Raw genomic sequence first — 23876 nt, 5'->3', positions numbered from 1 at the left:
AAGAACAGACCAATGAGAGATTGTCCTTACGAAAATGTTTATGTAATGTATTACAATTAAAACCAAAAAGCTAAAAAGCTAAAAAAAAAAAAAAAAACAAACAAAAAAAAAACATGCGTACTATAGTTAAACTATGGTAATCACAAATTAACCATGGTTTTGCTACACTAACCTTAATTTAACATTGGTATTTGAAATAAATCTGTGCTTATACAGATGGTAATCAATACGCCAAACTAGCGTGGTTACTAACTAACTGGTTACTACGCTTTTACTATAATAAAACCATGCTAAATTTTCGTAAGGGTGTGGAGGAGAATCTGGTGTTGTGAAACATATCCCTAAAGAATCATATCCCTCTGTCAGATATTTTGCAATGTCAGATCAGCAAATTCTAACGACATTTTGTTCTAATCAATCAAAAAAAAATGCTAACTGTGTTACGCAAGTAGGGTAAGTTAACTAATTAACCAAATATTAACAAAGCTAATAAATATAAGGTGCCAAGATTTCTGAATGGAAGCAGTTGACAATAGAAGCCTTTAGTTAGCAAACTAATAGCTTAGTGTACTAGCGTATCATAATGCTAACCTGCACTATAAAAGGCACTTTTGATTAACAATAACATAGTCCGTCTGGAATTATTATGCAAATTGGGTAACCTAGAAGAGAGTTTACAGTTTTAAAATGTACATAATCATATACCATTTGGAAGCTGTTTGCAAGGTCTGGTCAAAAATGTAGCACATTATCACAATATCTTTCATGGCCAGTTAGCAATGTGTTAAGATAGTAGGCTAAACGTTTAGCTAGCTAACAAAATATTAGCAAAGTTATAAATACCAGCCCTATCGAAAACAAACAAACAAACAAACAAACAAACAAAAACAGCATATTATACTGGTTAGGTATGTTTTGAAGCATGGCAGCTAGATTGAACTGGTTTATGCTGGTCCTTAGTTGGTCATGAGCTGGTCTCAAGCTCCTAAACTGGAGCAGTTGCTCAGTAACAACTTATAACCAGCTCAGGACCAGCTTAAACCAGCTACTATGCTTCGAAACTTACATAACCAGTATATGCTGTTTTTGTTTGTTTGTTTTCAACAGGGAGACTAAATACTTCCCTTTCTTTGTTTTGAGTTAGCATTTAGTTTGCAGCTACAGTAAGTCTGCTAGCAAAGCATTTTACTAACTGTTTAAAGGGGTCATATGGTGTTGCTAAAAAGAACATTATTTTGTGTAATGAAATAGGTTTACGCGGTTTAAAGTCCAAAAAAGCACATTATTTTCCACATACGGTACATTATTGTTTCTTCTCTTTTCCCTGCCTTTCTGAAACGTGTAATATTTTACAAAGCTCATCGGTCTGAAAGCGAGGTGTGCTATGAATGGCCAGCCATCCAGTGTGTTGTAACTGGATGAATGCTTCAATTGTGTGACAGAAATGTTATGCCTACATTCCTACATAGACAGCAACTACCAAGTTCAAGGCCAATGCAGGGTCAGAAAGCTCTTGGATTTCATAAAAAAATATCTCATTTTGTGTTATGAAGATGGGGGTCTTACGGGTTCGGAACAACATGAGAGCGAGTAAAAAATGACAGAATTTATTATTTATGAAATTATTATTATTATTATTTTTTATAATAATTATGGCAATAATAGCAAATAACAAGTATTACATTAACACTGACGATGTGAGTGAATACAATTTGATTCACATATTGCCTGAGCAGATCCCACACACATGTACAAAGTAAGACAAATGCTATTGTTTCTTGAGTTACACTAGAACAGAAACAGTTGCTCTGTATTGGAACAACAGTGGCCAACAAATAACACCACTATAGCTCACGGCACAAACACAGTTCAGACACAGGCACACACACATACACACTAAGCCACCATTCGCGCACTATCACAGCCGAACACACACTCTCTCTGCGCTTTGCCACAGGGCTTCAGAGCGAAGCAGGGACGATCTTTTCATCACCCGTGAAGATACAGTCTTGCCACAATACACCTGCCAGAGCCCGACAGGCAAATTGGATTTGTGGAGATTGGTATCATGTAGGCATGACAGTACTGCTAACCTGACTTAATTTGTCCAGAGCCTTCTCACCGCAGCCATGACAAAATAAATCAAATGCGGCTGTAGGGCTCCTTTATCAGACACGAGCATGAGCTCCATTGAGTCTGTGACAACTCGACTCTAGGAGGAACTCACCTTTCTCCTTGCAGCTGCCTGAAGAAACCTTTTTGAGCTCCAGGTTGTTCTGCAGGGCCGTCCACTTCATCTGACACTCGCTATCGTAAGTGTGGCCATCACTGGCGCAGATGGGAGTACTCTCGGGCGGGCAGGAATCGGCTGTGGGGAAGGTTAGCTCGTAGGTCTTTGGGTTCACCCGACAGGCTTCCCTCATGATGTTCAGTTTATCACTGCAAGGATCTGAGGACAAGAGTAAAAAAAATTGTGTCAGACCGAGATGGCAGTTCATGACTCCTGTTTGATTTCATTGTCTTCTGTTGATAATCCGATCTGTTAGCTTGCTAGCCAAATATTTTAACAAATACTACCAAAGCTTTCTTTGTGTTTCATTTAGGTATCAGTTGGCATACTAACAGCTTTTCCTATTAGTGTAGCAATGTTCTTTTGATTACTGTACTGCAATGTTCTTTTTGATTACTTTTGATTATCTTGCTATGTTTTTGAGGCATTAGGGAAGGGTGATTCAATCTTGCACAACACGGCATCCATTCTGTTGCCTCGCAATTAAATTTTGTAGGCCTTTTGTCACTATTATTTTAGTAGTACATAGAATAGTTTAGGTGAGATCACACTAGACTCTGTGTTCTATTCACTGCATCCAAATGTGCATACTGTCAGAGTATTTACTGTATCTGATGACAAACATCTTAAGTATTAAAAAGTAAATTCTTTATATAAGCCAACACAGTACAAAGAAAGCTATTTCGTCTTTTCTTTTTTCTATTATTCAATTCAGGATGGTAACTAACAACTAGCATACACATTTCTTTTGTCATATTTTTTATTAAACCACAACAAAACAAACAATTTGGGTCTCGAAGTTTTTATTAGGAAATATGTTCTTATTCACATTTCCAACCTTAAAAACAACAGTAATGACAGGGAGAAAAGTGTAACACGAGCCAACCTCAAACATGTATTGCCCACACGAGCACCTCAGCATAATATTGGGCTTTTTAATAACTTAATATCGAGTTTAGTTTCAACCTTAATCAATCACATTTACACCATCATTCAAAAGTGCGTATTTGTTTTTAATATAAAATATTAAAAACAGAAAAGTTATTTAAAATAATATTTCACTGTTCTACTGGATTTTTAATCAAATAAATGTAACCTTCTTTCAAAAACATTAAATACATAAATCTTACCGACACCAAACTTTTAAACAGCAGTATACATATATTTTTCCTGAAGATCTTGATTAATTATTTGCACATTTCTTTTTCTGAAATTAATCGCAATTAATCCCACTTAACATTAACTTAAATTAAATATAGATTAATCCTTAAAGCTTTTTTTCTTTGGTTCTTTGATTAACAGACATCACAACAGCTGGGTTATTAGGTTATTTTGGCTGCTTTAAGAACTGCCACTGCTGTTAATTGCATTAAATTAATGCAGCACTCATTTTGACAGCACTAATTTAAACTCTTTAGGGCAGTGCACCTCCAGGACCAGATTATTTGGTATCTGAGCATGTCCAAACCACTTCTCTCCAGCAATAATGCCATTGCATCTTCTATGCAGTATTGATGGAGCTATTGTCAGTGATGTGTCATTTATTGAGAAGAAATACTAAAATGTGAAAAGATAAGGGTGACAGCTGACGGGATGGGAGTGATGAGTATGTGGGAGCTGATGGGTCTTTGTGGCTGCAGGGGGCTCCGGGCCCTGGCCTTGTATGGCAAGATCATAATTGTAATAGAAATGCCATGATGGTTATTGAAATAAGTGTGACAGTTTCGCCAGCCTCCACACTTTTCAGAAACAAGACGACACAAAGGACTTATCAGCCGGTGTCGTGCTAAGACAATGCCGAGCCGCGAGCGAGTCGCAGGAGAGAAAGAAGCATGGAGACAGAGAGAAAAAAAGACAAGAGAGAAAGAGACAGAAAGGACAGAGGTAATTAGACAAGAAAAACAAAACACGTAAACAAAGCAAAGAATGAGAGGAGAGGAAGAACACAGGCAAAAAAAGAGAACTAGAAAGTGGGAACAAAATAAGTGGGAAATGAAGAAAAAAGCCAAAGAGATAGAGAGACGTCATGAAAGCAAATAACACACAGATGGACAGATGGACACAAGCACACTAGGGATGTATGAAACGACATTTTTTCAGAATCAACTAGCCAGTGGCTTTTTCCTGAATGACTAGTCGACTAATTAGGCTAGAAACTGACTAGTCAGATACTAACCTACCTTAAATGCACAAAAATCTAATTCAAAATCAATCAATCAATACATAAATTCATTAATAAATTCATTCATTCTTAATCAGTATTTTTGTCATGTTTTACAAGAAAAAAAATCTAAGCATCCTTACTTACTTTTAAGGATGCAGTCAGTTAAGTCAACCCATCCTAAATGCACACAAATCAAACCCAGTATTTCTAGCACTTCTATGAATTAATGAATAAAGTTGTGTAGATGTTTTCTTTTAAATCAAGACAAAACAAAATTAGATTATTTTAGTTTATCAAGTAAATTTATACTCTTTGATGTTAGTTTTTTTCTTCTAAAAAATTAGACGAAATAAATGATTATTTTTGCTCCTCAGATTAATAATTAGTTGTTTTAAAATTGAGTTCCTGCCAAAATCGGTATTGTATCTGGTCGGTATTGAAAATCAATTTATAATTTTACGCAAAAAGCAATATCCGCCATGTTATTTTGTCATGTTTTCATCTTTCCAAACCATGAAAAATGCTAGTCTCCCTTCTCTGTTGAATGCGATACATCCTCTCAACCAATAACAGCTCACCATTACACGCATTGTAAACAGCAACTGACAAGCTACTCAATATCGCGTTCATAATCACAGATGAATCGCCTTCAATTATGAATGCAATATTACTTAGCTTGTCAACGATTTATGGCTCTTTGTATTAAACACCGCTCCATCTGAAAGCATGTGATGGAGATTTACTACTGATCACAGAACTGGCTTTACTGACGAGATGTGCATGACAATCGCATGTGATTTATCGTGCAGCCCTACATATTTTTTTTTTTTGACGCCATTGATGAATCTGTGGTGGTTTCTGCGGTGGGAAAGAAACGTAAGCTATTAATAAGATTAGTATTGACCAAGTTCAGAGGCTGTCATACTGTATGTGGATCAACTTACTTTGTTGTGTATTTAAATATAAAATATAAAATAACTTTTATATTGATTCAGTGGATTTATTGCATTTTTTTTTGGGGGGGGGGGTCAAGTTTTATAATAAATCTCTGAAAATCTCAAACTGGATTTAAACCAAACTCTTCAAATATACAAGCATTAAGCATAAAAGCCCAAGGTGAGAGGCGGGCTGACAAAGTGTTTCTGCCAGGTCAGGGACTGGTGTATACTAACACAATAATATGACGGCTCTCAAAGGAGGGGAGTATGGAGCTCGACCAAAAGGGTCCAGCACAATGCGGGCAGCGCCTCCAACAACATTTCGCCATGCAATCCAGCCATTACCACTGGAATAAACATTAGCTCCCATTAAGAGAGGCCGGCTGCAGCCAGCATTCAGTGTATCGCTGCCTAACAGTGCCATGCAGGGTTGGCTGTAATTAGCCAGACATACTGAGCCCTGCTCCAGCAGGGAGTGTGTATGAGGCCGCTCCATTAGTCCAGACCCTGTATCTGTGTGCCTAATAGTTGCTGGCCAAGACCTTAATGCATGTGTTGGAGGAACAGTTCATTTACGGGAATGAATGTGTATACAGAGCTGGCCAAAAATGTGTCTAACTGGGCTTTGAAATAACAGTGGCCCATGTCCTGCTCTACGATTGATTGTGGGTTTGTTTGTTTTGTTCCTCAATCCTGACAAAATATCAGCAACACTGAAATAATTCTTAATCTGTACTTGTGTTGTTGTTGTTTTTTTAATAGAAAAAATATGTACACATCCTTAAAACAAGATAAATATACTTGAGATGCCAAAATTATGTAGTTGTTAAAATGTTTAGATGTGCACTTCTAGTTGAGTGAGCTCGCAACCTGAACGGGTAGTGCACATCCTGAGCCTGATAAGCCAGGGTTATGGCATCCACAAACAAAACTTTATGCACTTATAAAATAAAGACAACAAACAAGGTGTGCTGTCTGCAGCCTTTGTCTGTGCTGATCTTCATTTATAAACACGTCATTAAAATGAACTGTAACTCCGTGAATACTCAACGAAGAGACATGAGAGAGATATCTATAGAAAGCTTGACATGTCTACTTTTAAACTAAATAAGTGCTGCCGAAAACAGATATTCTGTGTTAAAGTAATCCATATGAAAACAACGTGATGTCCGTTTTTCAAGTCTCCCTTCATTATGTCTAATGTGACCACGCCCCCGTGCTGAACGCGCTATTCAGATTCAAACTGAAGCGCAGCGTGTCACTGGAGTAATGATCCAAAAAATTAGTTTGAAAGTCAGCTTTGATTGCTCCTAATAAACTGTTTAACTGCTCCCCCAAGTGGATATTAAATTATGTTGTGGGATAATTAAATATATTATAAATAAACTACAAACATAAAATTATATAGATTTATTTTGTCTTCACATTCTTTCTTGTAACTCTTCCCTCTCAGTGGCATAGATGACTGAAAGGCTCATTATGCAGCTCATTATGCAGGCCTTTGTCTTCTCAGGTGTAAATCACAATGATATTCATGATAGTTGACGCCTACTCGCATATGACTTTTACCAACAAAAAGTGTCTTAGAAAATTTAAATCAATATATTGTTTTCTGTGAGTGAGTAAACAAGATGATTTTCACATAATTTAGAAAGAAAAATTCTAGGCTACAAGCTCCAGTTCTCAAAAATCCCGAGAACCATTGTTCTTTATGTTTTTTTTTTGCCTTATTCAAGTGTTTTAACATTTTTAGTTTTTCACTAACCACGCATAACATTTTTTTTCTCAAAAACCCAATCATGTACGTGCATGATATAATATAATTTCACATATTATTACAGCCCAATTTGTGCTGATTACAGTGAGATTAGACTTTATCCATTTAGATATTTATAAGAAACTGAAAAAAGCACAAATGTCAGGGCATGACAAAACTTCTCCAGGCCCCAAAAATACCCTTAGACTCCAGTGGGTTAAGCTCAACTGAATGCAAAGGCTCAATTGCATCGCTACCGCCCGTTCCACCGAGGGGATTCCTAAATACCCCTTCGCTGCACCGCCATGGAGGGTGGTGAGGGAGGAGGAGCCCACCAGCCGGTTTCTGGCAGTAAAAGTTGCCATCCACGACTTGGTGAGCTCGTCATGCACTTCCGGAAAGAAAGGCACTGGGGTGGGGTGCTGAGAACCAACGCGCGCCCCCTCGAGAAACCAATCATCCAGCCGCGAGGGTTCAGGACGCGGTGGGGGATTCCACTCGAGCCCTACCCTCTCAGCGGCCCGGGAAAGCATAGCTGCCACTTCGGGATCCGACTCAGGCTTTGCCACCGTCCCAGAGGGCGGTAGCACAGCCGAATCGTCATCCGACAGCTCTCCCTCGGATGCTGAGATCGACATCTGGTCAGGGGGAGTCCCACTGGATACCGCTGGTACGCCCGACGCCCAGACACGTGAGGCAGCGATCGTGACCATCACCCGTTGCCAGGTAACGACCGCACCCAGAAACGCATGGGGGAAACGGCATCCTTATAAGGACGATCCGTCGTCTTTACAAAGACGCACCCGTGAAGCTCTATTAGAGAAATTTGCTCTTTAGGAAATGCTCTTTTAGTGCTGAGGCGCACAGGAGAATTGGCCGCTTGCAACACGACAGAGGTAGTGCAGCCTGAAGTGTGCAATCCACTCGACACAGGAACGACTGCCGCTGAAGCGCCGTCTCGCCAACACACGAAGCTTCCGAGAGCATGCTAAACTCGTAGTTCACAGCAGACACAGTTGAGCAGAGCGATACTAACGCTCGGCTCCGAAGCGAAAAGCTGGAATGCATTGCACCTGCTGCCTCCGTATACTCACGCAGTGATCAGCGGCAGCTGGAATGTGCATTGGCTCATTTAGTTTACACTCGAAGTAGATTGGTCTACTGAAGCGATATCCCATATTCGTCGGTCACCGACGTGGCGTCGAGAGTGACCGACTGAAAGGGAACCTATTTTTTTTTTTAAATGTTTAAATATGTTTTCCTGAAAACAAGACAAAATAATAATTATTTAAATAGTAATTACTGCTTTTGCTTCACAAGTAAAGGTATCCCCTTTTAAGGATGTTTAGATGTTTTCTTGCAAAACAAAAGTAATAAATACCTCGGTTTCAAATTCTCACATATACAGTATGTCTTATGTTAAGGATGTTTAAATATTTTTCCTTGAAAACAAAGCAAATGATTATATGCAGTGAAAGACTTGACTTTTGTTGTATAGACAGTTTAGAGGTGAGATTTCTTATTCTGTCTTATTTAATTTCATTGTTATTTTAAAACAATACAAGTCGATGTAGTGTCCCTCAGTGATGATTGAATCGGAGTCAGTAACCACAAGGATGGGGGCTCTAAGTTAGATTTAGAGTTGTTGATGTCTGTCCTCCTTGGTGCTTTGTACTCTCGAGGGGGTTCAAATGAATGACACTCTCCCAAGAGCCGCAGAGAAACATACTCCACATGCCCTCTGGGACCCGAGGCATTCATCCAGCCCTGCCGCCCAGAGAGCCATCATTTACAAGAGTCTGTCTGCCTCGCTCTGCCGCAGGAAACACCACAATGTCACACTCCCCAGACAAGACACAAGACTTGCTTTCAGAAAGTTTATAAAAAATACAGCAATATATATATCAGCATAAAACACTCATAAAACACTTGAGAGGCAAAACTGCACAGGTTAATGAAACTTGTTTTCAGAGAAAATATTTTCAATAACGTTTATGTTTCTAGCCCCATGGGCAAAAACCTCTCTAACTTCTGTTAGATTTGTGCACTGGAACATTTCCAATGCCAATGAAGTAAGAAAAATATACTTACTTTAAAGAAAACTCTCTTTTAAACAAGTCTCAATATCTTATGCATTTTTGCTCCAAGTAAATTGATCTTTTTTTAACTGAAAAATAAGACAAAAATACATATTAAGAAAATTATTTTTTTGCACTGCAGACTCGGCTGTGGATCATCTAACTGTCCTACATTTTTTAACAAGTCTAATAATGTCCAGTAAAAAAATGGCAAGGTGAAATATGAAGGAGAGTTTGATCTTCGTTAACCAATAAAGAATAAGGAAGCAACTGAAAATGATCTAATGATCAGCAGGGTATGCTAGAGCAAATATATGGGGAACTTTCCTAACATGCCAGTTTTCTCTTTAAAATGTGAATGTTTCCAGACCTCATCATGGAGTACAGATGAATAAAAGAGATCAAAATAAAACTCTGAAATGTCAGAGATGGGCGGAATAAGCCAAAAAAAGAATCTGACAGCTCGTCAGGCAGCGCAGAAGGGAAATGTCATTAGGCAGTGCAGGGTGGGAAGGGGGCTTTTCATGAACCACACTCTGTCCTCATCACTCAAACTCCCCACTAACATGAAACAGCTAGGATTTAATCAAAGAAGAAGAGCTCAAAAACCCAGACAGTTTGCATGGCCAAGTGTGATGTGACGGGAGCTTTCAGCAGAATAACGGATCATGTGAATTTTTTACTCGAAATTAAGCCACAATACTCTTCTACAAGCATTCAGAATCCAAAATCACCTTGGGGATAATGCAATACATTTGATGATTTACGTAATCAGAGAATTGTATATATTTTATTATTATTATTATTATTATTATTATTATTATTACATTTTATGTTCTTATTAATCAATTAATTTGCATATTATTTTAATTTTATTACATCAAATTATGTTACTTTTCTGCCATGTAAAATAATAACAATATAATTTTATTATATATTTTTATTATTATTTAAATAGTCAAAATGACCTGCGACCACTTTTATGGAAGCTACAATGCAAGAATGGCAAGATGGTAACAGAACTACAGTCATGGCCAAAAATATTGGCACCTTTGGTAAATATGATCAAAGGAGGCTGTGAAAATTAATCTGCATGGATAATCCTTTTGATTTTTTATTTAAAAAATTCACAAAAATCTGAAATTTTATTGGATAATAATAATTTAAAATGGAGGGAAATATCATTATGAAATAAATGTTTTTTCTCAAATACACACTGGACACAATTATTGACACCCCTAGAAATTCATAAGAGTAAAATATCTCTGAAGTATATTCCCATTCATATTCACAATTTTGAGCACTCCAGGATGATTATGAACATGAATTTATCCAGCCATGGCTTCCTGTTTCACATAAATATAAATAGGAGGGGAAAAAAAGCCCAAATTCCCTCAACCATCAGTCACAATGAAAATTCCCATTTCCACCATCAGGTCAATAATTCAGAATTTCCAATCAACAGAAAATGTTACAAAAAAAACGCCTGGAAGAGGACATGTGTCTCTTGTCCGGTGTTCTCTAACCTCATTAGGCATTTATAGGAAAATTTAGAGCTGTTAAACTGGCAAATGGAGGTTTCCAAAAGTATTGAATAAAAGGGTGCCATTAATTGTGGCCAGCAGAGGTGGAAAGTAACGAATTACATTTACTCGCGTTACTGTAATTGAGTAGCTTTTTTGTGTACTTCTACTTTTTAAAGTATTTTTTTTAATCTGTAATTTTACTTTTACTTAAGTATATTTTGTTTGAAGTATTGTACTTCGCTAAGTTTTAAAACACATTAATTACTGAGTAAAAAAAAAAAATCGCTCCCTGGAAGCTATGTCAGTAAATAATGGGCAGGAGGGCAAACTGGCGCTAAAATCACAAGAAAGATGCAGACGGACAAAACAGGCGTTAGTGGTGGTGCAGACACCGCTGAAAACGAAACCCCGTCATATTCTGAAGTTGAACTCAAGGAAATGAAGTGAACCCCTGGCCATATGTATGCTCTATTATGCTGTGCTTGCCTAGGGAGACCAAACTAGCAGTTTATAAAATCTCGACAAGACATCAACCCCACGTAAGCATATAGAGGTGAGCTAAATAATTGCGTCATTGCATTGGTGGTTAAAATGATGCTTTGACATTTTAGCAAGAGGTTTTGCACAAATTAGCCAAAAAGACTGGTGCGGAGTGTGCGATATATATTGTCTGCGATAATATCATAATTGTTGTTTTAATGATGTACGCGCGCATTTAGAGTGTTCTTTCACTGTGTGATTCAGTCTGTTGAAATGCATTTAGAATGAAATCAATCAAAATCATTTAGAATCAAAATCACACAAAGAATGCTGTCTTGTCCTCTAAAAATCATAATCACACACACACACATATATATATATATATATATATGTGTGTGTGTGTGATTATGATTTTTAGAGGACAAGACAGCATTCTTTGTATATACTATATATATATATATATATATATATATATATATATATATATATATATATAGTTAGATCAGTGGGGATTTCTTTAAGACTGTAAGGGAAGCTCAGCTTCCCCTCTATTGTAAAAAAAAAAAACCCAACGGTCAAATATGTACTATTGTGTATTATGTATTGTGTTAATCAGCTACATGTCGGCTGACTCGATTTTCTTCTCATACATTCCCGTAGCGTCACAGTGCATTTCCCTGTTGAAGCCGAGCGTCCATTGACTTCGATGGGGCTGCTTTGAACAGTTTTTTTCAGTGCTCCGAAGCTAGACGGTCATTGGATAAATGCTGCGATTATGTCCCGCCCACGGACGCTCAGCGTCTCTGGAGGTGAATGAAGACTGGGCTTCCGCGTGATGATTGGAGGATCTGTCGATCTCCTTTTGACTGACAGCGGTCTGCACCATAAGAAGTCGGTGAAGCTGTTTCACGCTCAGTCCCATGATCGCGGATTTCTCAAGTGTATTCGAAAGACAAACTGCGGCAATATTTCTTGATATTTGTAAAATGCAGAACCACCACAAAATTAAATTGGTAACTAAGACAGATTGAAAATTTGCGCGCGCGCGCACACACACACACACACACACACACACACACACACACACACACACACACACACACACACACACACACACACACACACACACACACACACACTATAGCCATCTAGTGGTTAAAGTGATTTATTACAATTTTTTAACTGAATTTCCCCAAAAATGGGCAAAAATCTTACATTAAACCTTATAAAATTATCCATGGTATCCCCATGTATGAAAGTTAGAAATCTGGGTCTTTTATGAAGTGAATTTTACCTGAAATGCTTTTTTCTTTTTTTGTAAAAAAAAAAAAGCCTATTTAAATAAATATTTATTTATTTATAGAAATGTAAAAGATTTAAATCCTCCAAAAACTGTACAAAGTTTAGTAAAAACATAAATGAACAGAGTAAAATTATATTTGTAAAAAATTTAAATATTTTACTATTACAAAATGAAATGTTATTGTCTGGGGTCAAAAAGACCCCGAGTGTCACTACAAATGAAGACCATCAGAGGGTTATAATGTAGGCCGAAAATGAGCTTCCCCTCTTTGAAAGACCAGCAGCCGCCACTGATATATATATATATATATATATATATATATATATATATTTTTTTTTTTTTTTTTTTTTTACAACAGGACAGTAAACTAAGAGACTTGCGTTTTAGACACCATATTGCCATTGTTTTTGCTCTATTTCTACAACAAAAATTTATTCCAAACACAGCCACCAAAGCAAAATTTTGCATCTCTGAGCAACATGACAGTGTTTCGTTTCTGAATGAATCAACCGTTTAAATGATTTGGTTCAATCGCAATGACTCACTTATTAACAGTGACTTGCTGACACATACTGGCCATTTTAATTTCACATTTAAAGTATCTTTTGATTTTTTTTTTTTATAATTAAGTTTTTATAATTTCAAATGAGTATTCAACATTTTATGTCTGGCATATCAAAACATTATTGCAATGCATTCTTGTCCTGCACTAAACAGTGTAATACATCTAAATGCCACGTCCGATGAAGCTTTTGCATTTCCTCTGTATTGAAAAGATGAGTTTGTTGATACTGATTTGCCAGATAACAGCCCAAATGTTTTATTATTCTAAATAACTGATTCCTTTAATTAAAAACAACTAGTTTGAGATTAATAGACCTATCCCAGGGGTGTCAAACTCAGTTCCTGGATGGCCATAGCCCTGCAGAGTTTAGTTCTAACCCTGCTCCAGCACACATATCATGTAGTTTTCAAATAAACCTAAATGATTAGATTAGCTGGATCAGGTGTGTTTAATTAGGGTTAAATCTAAACTGTGCAGGACTGTGGCCCTCCAGGAACTGAGTTTGACACCCTTGGTCTGTCCCATTTTTGACTCCCTCCCACTGTTAAAATGTAACTAAGTAATTTTTACTCTGAGTAAATTTTAAATGAGCTACTTTTTACTTTTACTTGAGTGGATTTTTTAGACTGGTACTTTTACTTGTACTTAAGTAAAATTTCATTAATGTAATGGTACTTTTACTTGAGTAGAATATTTTTGTACTCTTTCCACCTCTGGTGGCCAGTGTGTATTAGAGAAAACCATTTATTTCATAATGACATTTCCCCCCATTTTAAATTCTTATTATCCAATAAAAGGTTAGATTTTTGTGATTTAAAAAAAATAAAATATCAAAAGGATTAACAATGCAGATTAATTTTCACAGCCTTTTTTTATCATGTTTACCAAGGGTGACAATATTTTCGGCCATGACTGTACATGTGATAATCACAGTAAATGGATTGCTAATGGCTATTTAAAGGCTCAACAGACTCACCGCAGCGGCCTTGGTGATGCACACGGATGTTCTTCTGAGTGGCGCAGGCTTTCATGTTGAGCTCACATTCACTTCGGTAGTCCAAGCCATCGCTGCCACACACCATTTGCTCGGGGACATTCTCACAACTCAGAGGACACATGCACTTGGCGGACAGACCGTCAGATGACTGAATGCAGGTGCTGCCAAAACTACAGGTCACCTCACTGCATGGGTCCTTCAGGGCTGAAAAACAAGGAAAGGAGAATATGAGTGTAGAAAATGCCTGAATAACATTTGACACCATCTAAGATGTTGTAAGTAGCTCTTAGAGTGTTGCTATGTAGTTGCTCATTGGACTTGGTTTAGTAGTTTTATGGTTTATGACAGTATGATTGTACCTATTTATGCATCTAGCACACATGGTACAAGATGAATTACATGCCAAAATGTTATTAATATTAATACATATTAATAATATTAATGTTATCACTAATTACATGATGTACTCTTGGTCGTGTTTGGATAATTGGCTTGCTGCTTGTCATGTTCACACTATAAAGTCTGTTTAAGGTGGGAGTTCATGGGTGAACTCCAAACACGAACCCTATTACTGAGATAAGATTGGGTTAAAATGAGGCACGGTCTCCCAGCACCTCCACACGGCTCAGACGTGCCCCGTGTCGATAAAGATGGCAGAGTGAAGTGGGAGTGCCCCGGGATGAAGAACAGCTCAGTGCCCCGGACTTGAATATTCGGTCACAGCTGGGTGGGTGTACAAACAAGTCACTCTAATTCACCACGGGACATTTCAAGCAAGCTTAGCATTCACAAAACATTCTCAACTGCTATGCTTCAGCGTACCCGTCCTAATACTGGAGGGACCTAATCAGCTTTCTTCAATCTGAAAATAAGAAAGCCCTGTTTTTTCTGCAAAAGACTGTATATTTCTTATTAAACAATCCACCACTCAGGAATGAAGACGAAGAAATGATTTACACAAAAATGAAATTTCTATCATCATTTACTTATGTTGTTCCAAACCCGACACAAACAGATCTTAAAAAACTATTTCATAAGATTCAGTTTATAATAACACCGCAACAAATCAGTTTCAAACTAGTTTGTTCACAAAGTGGATCTCAAATCCGGTTTAGGGACTCAAATATTTGATTGCAGCGGTTAACACCTCACTAGATGAGAAATACAGTTAACAAGAACCTTATTTCAGTATGCTTATCAGAAAGCTATCATGACATTTTTAATATACCTGTAACACACAAGACATTGACCATTTTTATATTTTGCATCCTTTTAGAAGCTTTAAAGCTTCACTAATTGTAAATTTATATAAAACCATGACCATGATACTCCTGTATACTCGTTATTTCTTTATTTAACTTTAATGAATACATGTCTATTTTTGATACTCAGAGTATTATCAGTATTATTTAGATGATACATATTCATGAGGCATTGACAAACACAGAGATGCTGAAAAAGGAACGGACCGTGTCACTTCAGAGAGGGCTAGTTTCATTTCCTACTGTCTTTAGACACACCATCGGCTCTAATTCATTCTCACTATCTCCATCCCTGTTTTCACCTCTACTGTGCATCATATCAGCCTACAGTCTTTTGTGGGTTTTACTTTGTGTAAATCTGTTAAAAGAAGACACTTGTTTAATTAAAGGTTTGTGCCTGTCTCTAAGGACCACGCTCCACAAACCCACTCACACGCATGTGATAAACCTGGTAAGGGGCATCATAAGGATGAGATCAGTGGCACTTTCCTGTGTTGTGTGATCAAAGTGTTCATTCTCTTTTCCTCCTCTCTCTCTCTAAAAAAAGATGACTGTGCCTCCCTTGTCTTTGCACGTCTGAACCTCGCACTTCATCGGCCTGGACTTGCTAACTAACCAACCACTCGCACTTCCAAAACTCATTGTAAATGTTTGTGTGGAGTAAGTGCTAATACACACCCTTATACTGCAGACAACAACCACATACAGGCTGTATTTTTACACTTTGTAGCAATGCTGAAGGAATGTTAAGAGGCAATTTAAGGCTATAAGGGCCCCTAGTGAGGACAATCAATCAGAATTGAGGCTGCTCCGAGAAGAGCTGAAGTTAGAAGTAAAGTGACAGTGGAACTGAGACTGACTGAATATGCTGTGGCGGGAAATCTGGGTACCAGTAAAGTCATGAAAAGGAGAGCGAGGCCAGGAGAACTGCTTAATAAGTCTATCAAAAATGTTATTTTGCAAGACAAGGGATGTAGGGATGTCATTGTTATGGGATGCCATGCACTTGATCATTTTGCTGTCAAGTTGACGTCTCTGTGATGTATGTGTGCTATCAGGGAACCATTGTATGTACTGTATGTGTATACAGTATGTGTGTATTTTATGTTTTTCTTTCTTTTCTTTTTTTTTTACAAAAAAAACAACAACAACAACAACAACAAAAAACTACAAATCAAAACAAAAAACAAAACATGGCACCAGATGTGGCCCTCCATGTCCATATCTTTTACCACTTTGAGTAGAGGGCAGTGAGGACCCACATCAATATTTTTTCAGGGGGCCCAGAATTTCCAAGCTACAGCCCTGGTTGAGAACCTCTGGACTGATGGGGTAAAATGGGTCAGTGGGTAAGAAAAAAAAAACCCTACACACCTTTTGTCATGTGATCATATGTATAGAAAAAGGCAATCATATACAGCTGACAGCGATTGAGAGGTGCACATGAAAAAACCGAACATGCATTTTAATGCAAAAAATAATATTATTATAATATTATAAAAATAATATTATAATAAATTATTTGTTTTAATAATATTTTATTGTTTCATTTTATTTTTCATATATTTTTAAATAAAATAAAAAAATATTTTTACATTAGAAAATAATTTTTTGTTGCCACATGATTCATCCCTAACATGTTGCTAATTGCGACCCCTCTCTCACCTATGTAGTGTATTTTTTCCATAAGATGATAAACAAGTCTGTTCAGTCTATGATGGCCTTTGAGATGGACTGACGCATTCCGGTACTTTCCTCATCCTCACAGTCATAACTAACTGACTCATTACATCCGCTTCGACAGATTGGCCTCATCCCCAAAAGCCTGCCTTTAAGACCTCTGATTTCATCAGTCTGATGTTAAGCGGTTCTTTAATCCAGTTCTGATGTGTCTGTCAGGAAGTACACATTGAGAAGAGTCCAACGGTACACATAAACAGCTTCCTTCTCAGTGGCGCTCTGTTTGTTTTGTGACAGTACGCAGATTTGCCTCTGCAAACCCATTAAATAACAGTCTGTGCTTTTCCACCTATTGTCACCGAGAGTTGATGAGAGTAGAGGAAAAGAATGAGCTGATTAAAATGCAAAAGGTATAAGGTGTGTACGTGACTCCGCTGTGTTAGCACAGATAAGCTGCCCTCTCAGGCTGAGACAAGCAGGCAAATTGCGTGTTAGAATGTGACCGGCGTCACAAGCCGAGAGGCTATGGACCGCTGGGGACGCCTGGGAGATGAGCCGTTTCCTCCTATGCTCTAGTGCTCATTTTCAAAGATAGAAATACAGTATCCAGAGGAAAGAGTGGGAGTCTATAGCTACCTATTGATAAACTGGAAATGTCTCTTGCAGCCAATTAACTGCTCTCATCCAGCTCTGAAGAGGTTAGGACAGGAACTATACAACTAACTAATAAGCTGGCAAAAAGGCAAAAACAGAGTGAGAGGACATAGAGACAGCCAGAGAAGCTTCCACTGATCTACCACTGATCGACAGTGCTGCGATAACGTGTTAGTGTGGGATGTATTAATGTGTAATGCGTGCAGGGAGCTGTCAATGGCCACTACGCAATCCTGACGGGATGTGGTCGGCAAAATCCACCCTGCATTGCAAGCCCTGGGAACCTTCTCCAGCCTGACAGAAGATGTATGCGTGTGTATGAGCTTGTGTATGTGTTAAGGAGGCTTGAGAGGAGCTGTGGGTGGTGTCGCTCTCATCTCTTCTGTTCTTATACTATAGTAATATTATAGATTCAACACAAGTGAACCACAATCAAGAGTATTTGGTGGCATTGGGGCGGTTTTCTCCAGACAGAGATTAAACCTACTAAAATGGCCTTCTAAACCAGAATAACAGAAATCTGTTTTCTATGCCATGGTTTTAAATAGTCCAGTAATTAATAGGCTGATTTCCTCGAGTTTTTCTCTGCAAAATTTTTTTTTATCTGACCACAGAACCCAGTCCTGTTTGAATTTTTATTTTGTATTAATATTTGACACCTTTCCGTACATTCACATTGTTTCCACACACTTTTAGGTTGATATTTTGGTTTGTCATGTGCTATGTTTAGCAATTTTGAATGGATCCGTGTACTGTATTATAAATATGCAGTCAGCTTGGTTTAAGGGTGTGTTTGGCCTCTCCATGTGGTCCTGTTCAGTATCACAACATGATTTGTCTACTGTACATATACTATACACTGTGAACTCTGAAGTTTAAAAAAAAAATGTAAATGTGTGCTTTGGTGTGGAGAAATGTATCAATTACATGGAGTCTCTAAAAGTACACCAAAGAACCAAATTATATTTCTAAGTATCTAAGTATCTAAGAGTCTAAGTATCCTTCTTTGGAAAGACATCTACATTTATCTTGAAATAAGCTTGCAGTAAAGTGTCAGGATTATGGACCTGTTTTGTGTGCATTTTCTCCCTCATATGTCCATATTTGGTCATTCCTGTTCCTGTCCTTGTTATCCCATTATTAGTTGATTCCCCTCACCTGTCTGTCCCTCGTTAAGTTTAGTATTTTAAGTGTAGTCTGCCCCATGTTTCTTTGTCGGGTCTACGCCAGTTCATTCTGTGGATTTACCCTGTGTTTTGGATCTATTAAAATATTGTTTCGCTTATCCATGACTCTGTTCATGACAAAAATTCAGTTTTGTGCGAATTTTGGAGAATTATGCTGGATACTGTAAATGATGACAAATGAAAGTTTTAAACAAGATGTATGGTGTGTGCATAATTTCATGAGAAGTGTATGATTAATTGCACAAAATGGTGATTAATCGTGATAAATTTTTAAAAACAATCTACTATCCATAGTATTCCTGAGCCTTCATTTTTTTCGCCATCTTTCCTGCAATGCATCAATAGCAAAAACTGGAGGAGTACAAAAAATTAAGATGAACCTCTACAGATGACCTCCATACTCAGTGTCCCACCCTCTGCTGTTGTCATCCCTCACATGGCGATATGATTTGTTCTTTTGATGTATTTCTTCAAAGGGTTTATTTGACTGCAGCTGTCTTCCTTCTTTGCACGCCTTAGCGTTGCCCTTGGATAAAGAAAATTAGGTACAAAAATGGATAAATCACATCTTTTTATGGTTGGACTCAAAGGCCAGACACTCCTGCTTTCCTGTGATAGCTGTCAGTGTGCATTGTGTTGTATTTACGAGGTGAGCAGCGTCTAACCCTTGGGCCCGTGAAGACACAGAGGTAACATCACGAGCAAGACCAGCAGGACTATGTTAGCTCACGTGTTTAATACAGTACCAAACATGTCTATCAGAGGCAAGGTTTATCCCCTGTGAGCTTTAGTGAGTGCTAACCCAATGCAGTGCACTACAAACACTACCACAAACTTCAGATCACAGCCTAAGACTGGATTAAATTCAGCACGTGTGTGCTTAGTATGCAAAATCTACGCATCCCCACGACTGGAAAGAGATCACAATCAAGATGAATTCAAACATAATCCCTGATTTTATAGCCAGCATAAAAGTGTGATAAACAATGTATGTTCAAAAGGTTTTATATAATCCTAGAAGCAGAAAATTAAGTCAGAAAACACAAGCATTCTGGATCTGTAAACTGGAGGCATGTAGTATACAATATAAAAAAAGTATAATTTCTTAGGAAAATGTGAATGGCACAAAACTCACTGCCACAAGGTAAAAGTGTGTTTTAAAGGGGTGGTTTACTGTTTTTTTTTCACATAATTTACCTTTATTCCACACCGATCTGTCCCTTCTCTGACAAACGCCTGATTTATTTCCTGCCGTTATGAAGCCCCTCCCTCAGAAATATGCGATGAGCTGAGATTGGTCAGCTGGTTCATTGTGTTGTGATTCGCTAAACCACATCTAGAGCAATGCTGATCATCCCGCCCCTCTCAAGCTCAGAATGTGCTCCGGTTGTATTGTAAACAATGATGTCCTCTGTATTGCTTATCAATTTGAGCCTGATTGAGACGCAGAAAATAATAATAAAGAGGATAGTGCAGAACCTGTGTAAGCACGGCTCTTAATGTTTGTTTTTTGTTGTCTCATACTTTTAGATTTTGTTGTTTGTAAATGCTACTGCTTCTGCTAGCTTTTAGTATAAGGTTTTATTCCGATTAAAGATTTAAAACAGCACAGCAACCATACGTGCATCCATGTAAAACGCTTCTCATTGCTTTGTGAAAATAAGTGTATAAATGGAACAGTTTGTTGGAGACGATCTGAATGAGAGAGAGGGAGAGAGAGAGAGAGAGAGAGAGAGAGATGCAGAGCAGGGTGAAGCGAGGAACAGGATTGAGAACCAGTGTTTTAGAACATTGGTTGTGAAGTGTGTGAATCCTTTAGAATCATTAGAAGACATTCATTTATGCACAGATTTTTAAGTGCACTCTTAGTTTTCTCTTCCTCTTCTCTAAAGCAGCACAACATGGCCTCGTCCTTTTGTTGCGTGTTCCCGGGGGGGCGGGATTTATCTGGGTTTGTGATGTAATGGAGCTGGGAAGAAGCTTGTTGTAGTCCCTTATCAGCTGTTTTTTGTAGGCATTAAACTGCCAAAATTTTAAAAGACGATATTTCTGTTTGGACTGAACTTTTAGGGCTGCAACTTTGCAGATATTGTTTATGCTCAAAACAGCAACATTACAAACTAACGTTAAAAAAGTGAAATCGCTATCAACCACCCCTTTAAAGAATAGCAAAATTGTTGTTGTGGTACCAGGAAATTGCTAGAATGTTCTGAGAAGTTGCTAGGATGTTCTGAGTGGTTACTAAGGTATTAGTGGTTGCTACAGCATTGTTAGTTCATTTGTCTTCTAGGTGGTTATTAGCATTGCTGGATAGATACAAACTGTAGTACATTACTAATTACAAATTACATAATGGAAATTGTAGTTAGTAATAGGGCTGCACGATATTGGGAAAAAATGACATTGCGATATTTTATTTTTCTGCGATATATATTGCGATATTTTTTCTTACAAACAAAAATGGGGTGAGCACACTTACAGTCTCATTTTAAATGATTTAAACATCGACACCATCGCGTCAATTGATTAATATGCGGGAGGGAGAGAGAGCAAGACAGCGCTCCTGTTGTTTGAAGACGGCTCTCTCTCTCTCTGTCTCTCTCGTGCGCGCTCTCTCTCTCTCTGTCTCTCTCGCGCACGCTCTCTCTCTGTCTCTCTCTTGCGCGCGCGCTCTCTCTCTCTCTGTCTCTCTCGCGCACGCTCTCTTTCTCTCTCGCGCGCTCTCTCTCTGTCTCTCTCGCGCGCTCTCTCTCTGTCTCTCTCGCGCGCGCTCTCTCGGTCTCTCTCGCGCGCGCTCTCTCTCTGTCTCTCTCGCGCGCGCTCTCTCTCTGTCTCTCTCGCGCGCGCTCTCTGTCTCTCTCGCGCACGCTCTCTCTCTGTCTCTCGCGTGCACGCGCTCTCTCTCCCTCTCTGTCTCTCTCGCGCGCTCTCTCTCTCTGTGTCTCTCTCGCGCTCTCTCTCTCTCTGCCCTGTTAAACTTGCATGTGTTTTTCAGTCCTGTCAATGAAAAAACTTTCACTCTATGATGTTTAAGCTGTGCAATTAATCTGCGAATCACATTCGTCAAGGGCCGGGGAGCAGCTGGCCCGGGCCGTACAGTTAATGAATAACAGATCAACTACGACAGCCTACATCGCACATCCTGCGATGTGACTATCGTGGATTTGTACATCGCGATATCGATGCTTAAACGACACATCGTGCAGCCCTAGTTAGTAACAATCTATTGGAAAACATATTAGGTAATGTATTCTAAATACTTTTTGATTACTTTTGACCTAACTCGTAAGAAAATACTTGTGCATCAAACATTACATTACACCAAGGTTTCCCAAACTGGGGATCATGAGGTGATGAAAGGTTAATAATAACTGTGTGGAATTGTCATTTTCTGTGTAATTATAGTCACTTGACTAGTGGCTGGTGTGTGTAGTACATTATGAATAATTTACTGCCATTGTGTAAATATGTAATCATGTTATCTATAAAAAATAAACTGAAATCTGATTTTGATCACTTTAAAATGCAATTTAATGTAATTACAGGTCCTTAAATTTTGGAATCTTATTACATAATCCAGATTACATGTAATCAGTTACTACCCAGCACAGGATGTTAGGTATTGCTTGGATGTTGTAGGTAGTTGGACAAAACAGCCATGATATTCTAAAAAGTTGATATTCTAGTCTTTCAAACCTTATCTGGTTTCTCCTACAATTCAAGTCTATTGGATTTTCTTGCCTGTTATTCCATCTACCAGGTTGACAGTCGTATGTCTGGCTGCTTGCAGAAGTAACAGCACAACTCATAAAGTTGCAAGATTGGAGGTGTACCATATTTTCCGGACTATAAGTCACACTTTTTTTCATAGTTTGGCTGGTCCTGCGACTTATGGTCAGGTGCGACTTATTTATCAAAATTAATTTGACATGAAACAAGAGAGATGAACCAAGAGAAATGAACCAATAGAGAACATTACGTCTCCAGCCGCGAGATGGCGCTCTATGGTGCTCAGTGCTCCTGTAGTCTACACTGAAAACATAGAGTGCCTTCTCGCGGCTGTAGATGGTAATGTTTGCTCTTGGTTCTTGGTTCTAAATAAATGCGACTTATAGGCCAGTGCGACTTATGTTTTTTTCCTCATCATGACATATTTTTGGACTGATGCAACTTATACTCAGGTGCGACTTATAGTCTGAAAAATACGGTGATATAAAATGCATTTCCATAGCACAAACAATGTTGGCCAAGGCAAGATATATTCTAAACTTTAATACTTAATGTTAGGAATTTGTTAAATTCCCCAAGTTGGGGCAATAGTGGTTTTATAGTGTTACCTACTTCAGCAAGCAAAACTAATTAACAATATAAGGGCTCAAGCAGGCACTGCACTCCAACAGAAACAGGTCACCAGATTCAAAGCAACTGCTTTGGGACTTTCAAGAGGTCAAAGTTTTATGATAGTAGACAAAGAAAAGGGCAAGAAACCTTATTTTGTAGGCTATATACAGCTTACATAATGATCTTTCCCCACACTGCTATGTTACTGCAGTGCTAAAACATAATGGTGAAGATGGAATTGTTTGTTTTGGCTAAAAGCAATAAATAAATAAATAAAATAAAACTAATTTTGAGTACAATCAGCAGACACATTTGACACTAATCATTTTCTTTTCCTTCAAGCAATCTCTTTCAAACACACACACAAACACATATTTATCAGTTGGTTCTCCAAGTTGATAATATACAGTCTGTTGGGAGAGACGGGAATTAGATTTTCAAGTGGTTTAGCAGCTCCATTATACAAAATGTGGATACTCAGAGAGCATTGACAGCAAATATACATACATCCATATCTATAGCTATACTGTATATACAGTGCTAGTAGTATTTGATTACATGTCATCTGTATTATGTAATCAGATTTCAAAATTAAGTACTTGTAATTAAATTATACACATTTTAACATGCTCATGATCATATTACAGTTACTTTT

The 23876-nt window shown here is 38.0% G+C and overlaps 1 protein-coding gene across 1 annotated transcript in view; it reads right to left on the bottom strand.

Annotated features, from left to right (window-relative positions):
* LOC132129020 (agrin-like) overlaps positions 1-23876 on the bottom strand; it is a 268355-nt gene that overhangs the window by 79605 nt on the left and 164874 nt on the right. Inside the window, exons 6-7 of the mRNA XM_059540418.1 lie at positions 14077-14301; positions 2228-2449 (exon numbers count right to left, since the gene is read on the bottom strand). Coding sequence (XP_059396401.1) covers positions 2228-2449; positions 14077-14301 — 447 coding nt within the window. The remainder of the gene's footprint in view (positions 1-2227; positions 2450-14076; positions 14302-23876) is intronic.

Source organism: Carassius carassius, chromosome 46 (genome assembly GCF_963082965.1).
Source record: "Carassius carassius chromosome 46, fCarCar2.1, whole genome shotgun sequence".
Lineage (NCBI taxonomy): Eukaryota > Metazoa > Chordata > Actinopteri > Cypriniformes > Cyprinidae > Carassius > Carassius carassius.
The sequence above is the reverse complement of the archived record's forward strand: the minus strand, read 5'-3'. Positions and strand labels throughout refer to the sequence as shown.